The sequence below is a fragment of the Typopeltis vanoorti genome, chromosome 23, assembly GCF_054136105.1.
Source record: "Typopeltis vanoorti isolate ZY-2024b chromosome 23, IOZ_Tvanoo_1.0, whole genome shotgun sequence".
Taxonomy (NCBI): Eukaryota; Metazoa; Arthropoda; class Arachnida; order Uropygi; family Thelyphonidae; genus Typopeltis; species Typopeltis vanoorti.
This window is the reverse complement of record NC_143571.1, coordinates 35,517,138-35,529,287: the sequence shown is the minus strand read 5'-3', so window position 1 is coordinate 35,529,287 and position 12,150 is coordinate 35,517,138. Positions and strand designations below refer to the sequence as shown.

The window sequence follows — 12,150 nt, the reverse complement described above, 5'->3', positions numbered from 1 at the left end:
TAGGTCTTGAGACCTCTCATGTGGTGTTGATATTAAAAAAAAAAATATATATATATATATATATATATATATATTATATGTATTCCCCACCAATGCAGGAGTACCCCAGGGTTCTTTTCTTTCACCCACTCTTTTCCTTTTGTATATAAATGACTTGCTCTCATAGCATTGCTGATGACAAAACTGCATTCCTCCTTTTCATTTGACAAAATCTTCTTCTTTGAGTGCCATCTCCTATCGGAGGTCGATGACCACCTTGGCAAATTTTGAGCGATTCTCAGCTACTCTGAGCAGTCTCTCAGAGTTCATACCAGTCCACTGTCTGATGTCTGCCAGCCAAGATTTTCTTCGTCTTCCTTGTCCTCTTCTTCCATTTATCTTCCCTTTTATAATCAGTTGACAGATCTTGTAGTGCTCAATTCATGACTTAATTTTTAACAGTATTAACAACAAAAAACAATTTAATCAAAAGATGTTTTATTAACTACTTATATTTTGTTATCACATTATGTTAGCTTGTAGTGTTCAAGTATTAGAATCCTCAAGATCTACCATGACCAGGGACCTGAACTCAGATCTCCTCACTATATCCCAGTGGGGCAATGCCAACCTTGTAAACTTCAATGCCACCAAAGCTCAGCCCTATCTGATCTCTCAAAAGAAAGAGCTTTCATACCTCTCCCTTACCTTCGGTAATACTGAGATATCCAAACACAATCAGATTTTTCTTCTTGGACTGACCTGCCATTCTGATCTTTCCTGGCACAACCATATTTTGACTATAGCTTCTCCAGCTGCCAAAAAACGTGGTGTGCTTTTTTGCATAAGACACTACTTCACATTCCCTTTACAGCTGCTAACTCTATACAAAACCCAAATCTACCCAGCCATGGAATATTTGCTCCCATATTTAGGGTGATGCACCAAAATCCTCTCTAAGATTGCTCGATTCTATCCAGATTGTATTGGCCCATGTTTGTACTACTACTATGTTCACTGGACATCTACAGATGCCGTATGGTCACTCTGATGCTCGGTGATGTGCCACACCAGGCCTCGCCATGTAGTCCTGTTGTTTGCTTTTCTGGTGGCATCAGCTTTCTGAAAATCAGTCACTCCACACACACGGCATCTATCCATCCATCCATCTCATTGATGGTCTACCCTGCCTCTTTTTCCAGGAACTTTACCTTTTATTACTGTTCTGAGAAGCCCTCCCCCTTCCTTCCTTTCTATATGTCCAAGATATTTTAACTTTCTTCTGTCAACATCCTTAAGGAGCCTTAAAGTTCTACTAATCTTTTCTAACACCGATTCATTTATATGCCTTTCAGTATATGATATTGTCAACAGCCTTCTGTAACACCACATCTCAAAAGCAAATATCCATTTCTTATCTGAAAACTTTAGGTTCCAAGTCTCACATCCATAAGTCACTGTTAGAAAAACAACTGTATCTAAAATCCTCAACTTTGTTCCCATAGATTTTAGGCAGGTCTCTGACTGTTGTTTTAGCCATTCCTAACCTTTTTCTGATGTCTTCTGAACAGCAATTCTTCACATTAATAATGGATCCCAGGTACTCAAACTTGCTGACTTCCTCAATTCTTTTTCCATTAAGGTACACTGGTTTCTCAAGAGCTTCTCTGTGTTTCCCCTGAGAACCATAATCTTTGTTTTGCTAGGATTGAGTTGAAGTCCTCTGTTATCACTGATCTTGTTAATCCTGTCAAGAATTAGTCCTAGTTCTTCCATGTCATTAGAAAGAAGTACTGTATCAGCAGCATACCCCAGATTACTAATCAATCTACCTCCTATCCCAATTCCCATCCTGAGCTCATCCAATGCCCCACGCATGATGTCCCCCGCACACACACACACACACTAAACAAGCAAACATCCCTGCCCAACTCCTTTTCCAACTTGAAGCCAGTCAGTCAATCCATCACCTGTTATTACCATGGCCTCCTGCTCCCTATACAAGCCGGCTATCAACCCGATAGTGTGCCGAGGAAAACCCACTCCCTTCACCACTTCTCACAGCCTCGCATGCTCAGCACAGTCAAACCTAAGTTCATGCCTAAGTGGAGGAGGTTCCAAATCAAAATTTTCCTGGTGGGAGGCCTCCACATTTTTATCCACTCTGCTGTACAGTTCCTCACAGAATACTATGAGTAACTGTACAGCAGAGTGGAGATAAAGAAAATGTGGAGAAAAATGTTGGAAAAAGGAACTGTACAATTCCTCACAGAATACTGTGAGGAACTGTACAGCAGAGTGGATAAAGAAAATGTGGAGCCCCCTCCCACCAGGAAAATTTTGATTTGGAACCTCCTCCACTTAGGTATGAAGTTGAAAGAGCAGCTTAACAGCAATAGGGTTCCGGGTGCAGGTGAAATCCCGGCGGTGTTAATTGGGGTCACAGGGGATGGGGGGGGGATGGGAGTGATTGTGGAGATATGTGAGACGACGGGATCATGGCCTGGAGAAGGTCAGTTTTCATGCCCCTACATGGGAGGGCATGCGGGAATTGTGGAATTGATATTTCATGCAAGCAAAATTTTATTGAAGATCATGCTAAATAGGATTGAGGTCAAAGTTGAGGCAGAGATGCCCATGGGGCAGGCAGGTTTTGGGAAGAGTGGGGGCACCGGGGATCAGATCCTTTGCCTTGGACAGATTATGGAAAAATGTGAAGAATTCAGACTCCATCTGGTGGTGTTTCTTAGACTACTCTAAAGCTTTTGACTGTGTTGAACATGTGTGGCTGTGGGAAGTGGTGAAGGGAGTGGGTTTTCCTCGGCACACTATCTGGTTGATAGCTGGCTTGTATAGGGGCAGGAGGCCATGGTAATAACAGGTGTTGGATTGACTGACTGGCTTCAAGTTGGAAAAGGAGTTGGGCAGGGATGTTTGCTTTCTCCTTGCTTGTTTAGTGTGTGTGTGTGTGCAGGGGACGTCATGCGTGTGGCATTGGATGAGCTCAGGACGGGAATTGGGATAAGAGGTGGATTGATCAGTAGTCTGGGGTATTCTGCTTTCTCCTTTCTAATGTGATGGAAGAACTTGTGATGGAAGGTATTTCTCCTTTCTAATGAGATGGAAGAACTAGGGCTAATTCTTGACAGGGTTAACGAGATCAGTGATAACAGAGGACTTCAACTCAATCCTAGCAAGACAAAGATTATGGTTCTCAGGGGAAACACAAACAGAGAAGCTCTTGAGAAACAAGTGTACCTTAATGGAGAAAGAATTGAGGAAGTCAGCAAGTTTGAGTACCTGGGATCCATTATTAATGTGAAGAATTGCTGTTCAGAAGACGTCAGAAAAAGGTTAGGAATGGCTAAAACAACAGTCAGAGACCTGTCTAAAATCTGGAAGGATGGATATATCTCCATGGGAACAAAGTTGAGGATTTTAGATGCAGTTGTTTCTCTAACAGCGACTTATGGATGCGACACTTGGAACCTAAAGTTTTCAGATAAGAAACGGATATCTGTTTTGAGATGTGGTGTTACAGAAAGCTGTTGACGATATCATATACTGAAAGGCGTACAAATGAATGGGTATTAGAAAAGATCAGTAGATCTGTAAGGCTCTTTAAGGATGTTGACAGAAGAAAGTTAAAATATTTTGGACACATAGAAAGGAAGAAAGGGGGACTTCCTTCCTTTCTATGTAACAGAAGGTAAAGTTCCTGGAAAAAGAGGCTGGATGGATGGATGGCGTGTGTGGAGTGACTGATCTTCAGAGAGTTGAGGCTGCCAGAAAAGCAAACAACAGGACTACATGGCAAGGCCTGGTGTGGCACATCACCCAGCATCGGAGTGACCATATGGCATCTGCAGATGTCCAGTGAACATAGTAGTAGTAGTCTTATTTTGGCCCTCACCAGCTGACGGTCTGCACCATAATCTGCTCCAAGACAAGTATGCACATCAGAGATGCTTGTCTTCCATCGCTGGAGAGCCAGGATGTATTCAATCTGGTGCCTTGACCTATCAATGTTAGGTCAAGGCACCAGATTGCTTGTGTTATGTTCACCCATACCAAACGTGCCACACTCCGGCCTGACTCTCATACTCTTTTCCACTTTTGCATTTAAGTCCCCTAAGATGTACAGTATATCTCTCCTTGGGAGGCAGTCCAAAACAGTTTGTAAGTTTTCATAGAATTCCTCACTCTCTTCTTCAGGCCTGTCCATGTGGGGTGCATAAACTACCACAATTGATAGATTGGTAGGCTGAGCCTTAAGTCTAATAGAGAGTATCCTATCATTAATGGGGTTATGGCCAAGAAGACTTCTTGCCTGAGCTTCTTCAGTATCAAAGCTATCCCCATGATGCTTTGAGTCACCACCTGAGTAAATAACTAGCTTACCATCCTGTCTTTGAAGTGACCTTCCCCATTCCATCTAGTCTCTGTAATTCCAAGGATGCCAATTTTATACCTATCCATCTTTTTACAGACAATCTGAAGAGTACCCATCTGTAGACCCTAGACATTCCTTATGCCTATGTAAAATTCCTTTCTAAAATTAATTTTATACCTTCTGTGTTGCTCATTCACAGTATCACTGACTTTTGATGGAGACTGTAATATACTTCTTGAACAGGAGCCTCTGCCTAAGCCTTGAACTCTGCTCTGATTATTCTGCGCAACAGCCGATGCAGCATAAGATGCATTATAAGGCACAACCATATTAGCATTTTGGAGTGAAGTCACTGCAAGAAGAAAGTGGTAGTGTTGCAGAGGCCCTTTCCACATAAGATGAAATAGGAAAGATTCACCCCTAGCCCTCGAATACTCTAATAGCATTGGGGGGGGGGAGCAAGAAGGAAAGAAAAAAGGGGAGGGACCAGTCTACAGATAATATAATATAAGTGTGATGTTTCTAATTTTGTTTATGAAGTGTTCTGTATTTTTTATTTAAAGAATTGTCATAATCCATGGAGAGTTGACCAACATGCAATGCAGCCACTACATTAAGATAAAAATACATTTCCTTGTTAATTAATCAGCTAGCCTTTCTAAACGATGTGGAGACAGCAGCTTGATACCTAACTGCATTAAGCTTACAAGGGAGTTTACTTCAGCCAAAGTGTTCTGTATTTATGCCTGTATGGAAAAAGATATGTTGAGAGAACAAATCCATGAGGCCCACAAACATCTAACAATCATCCAAAACAGCATCTACAACTAAAATTAGAGCTATCGAGCTACATAAATCCAAATATTCTGGTGAGGATCATAGATGACTGCAAAGCACAAGTTCAGTGATTTACATACAGACGATCGGCATTTCCAAAGTAGATGACAGACAAACCTCAAAAATTCATGTTGTATAGCAAGTGAAAGCATGTCCTTATGGTGTGCTGGCTGTTTCAAGCAGATGGTCATCCCTCCACACACAGACAAAGTTTTTTTTTTTTTCTGAGGACAGCTTCTCGTTTGAAATGGCCAATGGCCAGCATATTGTACGATACTTTTACTTACCATAATGCATTGTTTTTTTAGGTCTAGCAGATCCATCATTTGCTTTGTCACTTTTCAATTTTATTTAACCTTTCATTCTACCATAATCAGCTTTCAAAATTATATACAGGTTTTAAATACTATTCAATATCATTCACTGAGCTGTGCTTTATTACACAAAAATAAAGAAAAATGAATAGCAATTCCCTAATAGTCCTACAATTTGCTCCGGTGAGCAGGCGCTGAACAAAAAATATAAAATTATTAACCAAATGTTTATAACAATTGGCTATAATGAAAAAAAAAAACAGTTCATGAAGATTGTTCACAAAAAAAATACCATTAAAAGAATGCCATAGCCATACCATACATTAGAGGCATATCAGGAAAAAAAAATAGATAGAATTGTACATAAATACAATATTAAGGCAACCTTCTGTAAAATTAAGAAATTTACTCAACTCTTCCAAAGATTCTCTTCCATACCTTGCCCATCTAGGGGTTTACAACATTCAGTGCACCTGCAACCTACCCTACATAGGGGAAACAGACATACCATGCCAATAAGAAAAGACGAACATAAACGGCACATTAAATTCCTCCACTATGGTAAAACAGACCTTGTCAGACCCACTTCAAACATGTCTCAGAATTTGAAAGAAAGTTCAAAGAAGCCAAAAAAGTTGAGTAAAATGCTGAAACATCATCCAAATCTAAACAAGAATGATGGATTAATAATTCCAAGAATCTGGTGAACCCATATGGTATCCAGAACAAGCCCAAACACAAGAAAATCTTAATACGAGAGGACTATAGAAATTGTTTAAAAAGCAGGCACTTGAACTGTATTTCCATTATTTTTATACAAAAATATTTTTGTATATATTTTATTTAGTAATATTTTTATTTTATTTTTTCACCCAAGATCAGGCTAGGATAAATGATTAACAAAGCATTTAGATTTATCTTACTTTTTTGTCGGCCGTTAATTATAAGTAAAGTAATTATTCGAACACGTGTGTTTTTGTCTCCATAAATTCTTCACTATGTAGGAGTGTCTATTACTGGTACATAAATAAAGTAAATAAAGAAGGGGCATCAAAACTAACTTATGTCTGAATTTTTAAGGATATGATTTTTAGCTAATGATTTGAAATGGACTGAATTGTTTTTTTACAAATGTAGAAGAGTTGCCAGTAAAAGGGGGGGGGGTGCATGAGACTTAGCTAACTGTTGGCCAAGTTTATAAGTAGGACTGGCTGTGCTATCAACAAATAGGGCATAGGGGATTTGTTGGATTTGTGGATTTTAGGTACTCATAAATATGAGATGGTTTAACACAAACCGGTTTTATTTTGTTGATTTCTTTGGGCCAAGAAGTCACTTTTTAATAATTTGCAGACTTTTTTTTCCTTTAAGACATAGTAGGATCTTGATATATAATTTGGTAAGTAGGATTGTCACATAGGAGATCTTGCTTTTTATTTTTTTTTTTTAGTAATCCTCTTGATTCATGATAACTGCTGCATTACCCTTATCAGCTTTAATAATAACAATATTTTTATTCTTATATAATGTTTTTAAGGCAGCGCTATTTCATTCTGTGGTATATTACTTTTTGGTGGTTTAGCCTTGTGGGGCATCTTTCACTATTGAGGGTGAAAGATGCCCCATTCTACATTCATCATGATTTCTAGTTTTGGAACATGTTTGGGTGTAACGGCAAAGTTATTATTCAGACTAAGAGCATTCTTAGCTTCTTCTGTAAGCACCTGTGCTGATAAATATATGACCATGCAATCTCATTGAAGTTGCAGTTGGAGCGTAGTATGTTGGCGCTGTTGTAGGATATCAGATTTCTTCAAGTGCCTGCTTTTTAAATTTTGTGAGGTTTTTTTTGATGAAACTTCAGAGATGTGATGTAGGACTGTCAACAGTTCAGGATTTCAAAGATTAAATAGTTCTTCATGTAGAGTGGTAATAGATCTGTTTAACTTAGCAATTTGTTACTGTAGGAGCACTAAACTTGCCTTTCAGTAAATACAATATGCCGTTGCCAAATTAAACTTTTCATTAAATCTGAGAAAAGCTGGAATAATATTGCTGTCACAGAATCATTTGAGGAAGGCTAACCTTTTCAGTTTTCTGACCCATTTCAGTTTTACTTACTGAACTGTTATGCTTTATATACAATATCATTTCCATGGAGAATCATCAATCTAATAGACAAGCTTAGGTGTCAAACCTTATTCATAATAGTTTATTTGTTGTTGTTAATACCATTAAAATAAATTATGAATAACATTAAACACCTAAGCTTGCCTATTAGAGGGATATTTGTTTGTTTGCTGATGATGCAAAACTGGAGAGGGCAATAGTTGATAAAGGTGATATAGATATTTTGTAAGATGATTTAAATAAATTGACAGCTTGGACAAAGGACAATGGTTGTCAATTTAATGTTGTAAAATGCAAGGTAATGCACTTTTGAATGCTTCACATCATATTGGTGGTACTAGATTATAGGAAATTGATGAGGCTAGGGATTTGGGGCTGAGGATAGAGAGAGATTTGAAATTCAAAGGACATATTGGCAAAATAGCTCAGAGGATTACTTGGATGTGGAAGAACTCATTGACAAGTAAAGATAGGAAAATTATTATCCCTCTTTCTAAGAATATGATTTGGCCACATGTTGACTACTGTGCACAGATTTGATCTGCATTTCTAGGGGACTGGGAAGTAGTGGAGAGGATACAGAGAATAATGACCAAGCTTGGTGATCCACGTACCTTCAATTTATCTTATGAGGGCAGACTGAAGGTGTGTGGATTGCAGAGTTTAGCTGACAGGAAGGGGATATGATAGAAACTTAAGTTACTAAAGTGGGGGAGTAGGGTGAAAGCAAGGGATCATACTTTGAAGTTGTCTAAAAGTGTGGTTAGCAAGCATATGCAGACTAGTTTCTTTACTTGGAGAATGGTGAATGAGTGGAATGGATTGCCAGAGGTGGTTGTGAGCACCCCAACAGTGAATACAGTCTTGCCATAAATACTGCTGCAACTTCTGCATTCCCACAGAATTGCACGAGCCCAGTCCTGTTATTAGTGTTATGCAACCAATATTTGCATGTTTATCAGTAGAGAGAGAGAGAATTGTCTAGCCATATGAATTAACATGCAGTGGGGAGATTATAAGGACTGTGTAGCTGTAATAGCACTTCACAAGGCTGGAATGCAGCCACTTGTTATTTTCAACACACTAAAAACACTTCTGATCAGTAAGATGTTTGTGTATCAGATTATTAACCATTATAACAATACAGAAGACATATCTGACCACCAAAGAACAGGTCGACAATGCCACATTAGAAGGCAAAAGCTTGTGAGCGCTGCAAAGAACGCAGAAAGTGATGTTGCAAGAGATGAATATTTTTCAGATAGCGATGTCACATGTACTAAGAGAAGATTTTTAGAAGAGTCATTTAACCATGAAAACGATCAGGTATTTGCCCAGGATTCTGTGTGTTGAGGTGGCTGATGCATCAGAGGGTATCCATGTTGCATTTCTGCAAGAAAGGGATGAAAACCTCTGTCATAGTTTATCAAAACTGTGCTGGAAGTTGTGGTATGGCTTCGAAGAACACCTTATGGTAGGCAGTGGGGCTTCCAACTGGACTCAGTCCCTGCACACGTGCCTGACTACATATCGTCATCTGGAAGTCCCAATCTGAATCCATTGGACTTCAAATTGTGGTTGGTCAGAGCTTGAGAGAGTAGCCCAAGAAACAACACTCCAGCTTGGCCAGCCTGAAGGTGGATTTGGAGCAAGCAGTGGCAGTGTTTTTATTGGATGTTATGCGTGCCACTATCGATATGTGGCCCCACAGATTTTGCACATGCATGAAGGCAAAAAGGGAGACATTTTAAACATTGAGTGCTGTTATATGCATGTTATATATGTAGTTTGTATGTGCTGAAAGCTGTAAATGATTTACTGACAGATTAAAGGTTTATTGTGCTGTTCAAGTATTTATGACTAGACTAAGTAAGTATGATAGGTATTGTGTTAATGGATAGTGTTGGTCTCCTGCATTGAGTCTTTTGACTCCATGGAGTACTCATTGTGTGTCCCAATTTACGATTATTAGGCTTTCAACTATCCTTACATGTGAAACTTTACTTGTCTTTGTCCAAATCTTATTTATATACGAGATATCACCCGAATACAAATATTCAAGCCTCTTCTCCCCTTAATGTCCCTAAATATTTATTTTATACTGCGCCTTTCAGGACATTTAGTTTAAGATATAAAATTCAAAAGGAGCAATTGCCAAATATGTCTGCGTGTGAAATTAATATGCAATCATAACCTTTATCTCGTAACTTAACAAATCCCCCCCCCCCACGTGATTAGATTTGTACGTTGTTACAAGTGGTGCGGCAATCTCAGACAACTGTATTTTCAATGAACAAAAGTTTATTGAACTCTTAAGCATGGTACAATTCATTCTTTATCAAATAAAACTCAATTCAATACTAAGAATATGTAATACAAATTTTCACTAGCTAAACATAATTATTAGGTTAAGATCCTACATGAGAATTGTGATCATATCGCCATAACAGATTCTATACATACAAACATGTATAATCCTAGAACTAGTTGATCCTTTGTCTAACCCCTTACTGGTTTGATCACGCTATAATTCTGTGTTTTCTAGGACATATATAATCAGTTATTCTAATTTTCTCGCTAAGACAATGTGGATTAAAATTATCCTTTCGCTGAGCTAATACACACCTTTAACCTTTAAAACTCTCTTAATTAAAATACAATGTACATGCATAAATCTCTAGGCACATGAATACGTATTAATTAATAGTAACAAACTCATTTTTATTCTAGTTTGACATGTACTAAAGTCCTAGTATAATTCTCATTAATCCTTTCAACTGTTCAGTAATTGAACAATGACTACAGTTACATATGATTTGAATTGACACGAGATTTTACAGTACCTTTTGACTTGGGTCCTCTACACTGGTCTCTACCTTTTTCCGATATTTTACCTTCCTAGGACAAACTCTTCTATAACTTATCACTCCTAAGTTCTTTTGGCACTAAGATGGGCTTTCACGATCTTTACCTTACATTCTTCAATCAAGGACATACATAGGATCATCTATTCTATGGCTGTGAAATTCACCACGTGGGCACTGACTTCTTTATAGAATTTTCTTTCTCTCATTACGATCACTGGACGATGAAACACACTGATGTTATCTTCTCTCTTTTTAACTAAACGGCATCCCTCATTTCTTACAATAGGAACACGGAATCGAAATCCCGCACACTTTCTTTCCTATTGTGTCTCCTAACCCGTCACTCAGGAAAACCGCGAGAGACCTATACGAAGACTCGTGAAGAAAACTCTGAGGATAAAAGCCCTGTGTGTGTGTGGGGGGGGTTCCTAACCCTTTTATGCGATGACCCCTACCGGCACCTTCTTCAACTTCTTTTCTTCCCCCCCTTACTGGAGTCGATTTCACTGACCAATAGAGTGGCGTTTTTCTGCCAAAACATCATGTGGTCCATGTGCATGTGACTGACACGTGACAAAGTCTCAATTCGGGAATTATGACATTGAGCTTTGGTTTTTGTTTAAGCTAACCACTATGTCATCTATACTAAATTAATCCCCTTTCCAAAATTTTCTAAGAATTAACTCGAGTCTTTAATCTCTTATTTCAATTGTAAAAACTAGCCTCTCACATACTAAATCCTATGACCAATCTTCTTTGCTTTACTTAACCTTATTTTATCATATCACAACTGTAATAAATTTCCCTTCTTTTTTGTTTTTATTTTTATTTTATTTAGTTCAACAAACAATTTCAGCTATATTTTTCACTTGGATGCAAGCATGTTTTTCTTTCCCTTTTTTTTTGTATTCGTTACTTTCAAAGGCTCTTAACGATATCTGCTTAGGAACAAGCTTGCTTGCTTCGTTATCTATACAGGGTTTTTATTTCTTCTCTTGTTACATCATGATAACTGAAAATTTCACATTCTTCTTATGAGGATGTAACATCATATAAATAATAATAAAAGTTGTGTAGAATGAAGTTGGAGTAACTTGAACTTCATGTTCAGAAAACAAAATAAATAACTAGATATTAATGTTTTGTTAATGGATTTCAAATAAGGTTTAAATTAATAAACATTTTCATCAGTAATATTTGAAATAATTTATAAAGTTAAATAAATAAAATTATTTTGTTAAAATCAAGTTGAATTTTTGTAGATAATCTCTTCACTGCTTTGATATTTCAGTGTACCAACTGCAACAATGTGCTCCTTCCCCTAGGTGTATTCCTTGCTGTAGACAGGTATTGATTTATATTTTTAAATACATTTTACTTATACCAGATTGTTGACAGATTATAACAAAATCCATTGCTTTTTTATCATTGTTTTCTGTATTTATGCATACTTTTTTTTTTTTTGTTAAGAGTATTAATCAAAATGGAGAGGAGAGATATCTTTGTTTGGTATGTTATTCTGAAGATATAAAATTGCATATTTCTGATATTCAGGTTATGTTTCCATTATACTTATTCTTAAATTTGAATAATATAATTGGGATCGCTTAAGGGTCAAAGCTAGATAACT

At 37.7% G+C, this 12,150-nt stretch overlaps 1 protein-coding gene across 1 annotated transcript in view; it reads left to right on the top strand.

Annotated features, from left to right (window-relative positions):
• LOC150093777 (N-chimaerin-like) overlaps positions 1-12,150 on the top strand; it is a 274,033-nt gene that overhangs the window by 51,589 nt on the left and 210,294 nt on the right. Inside the window, exon 3 of the mRNA XM_090412511.1 lies at positions 11,812-11,867. Coding sequence (XP_090268637.1) covers positions 11,812-11,867 — 56 coding nt within the window. The remainder of the gene's footprint in view (positions 1-11,811; positions 11,868-12,150) is intronic.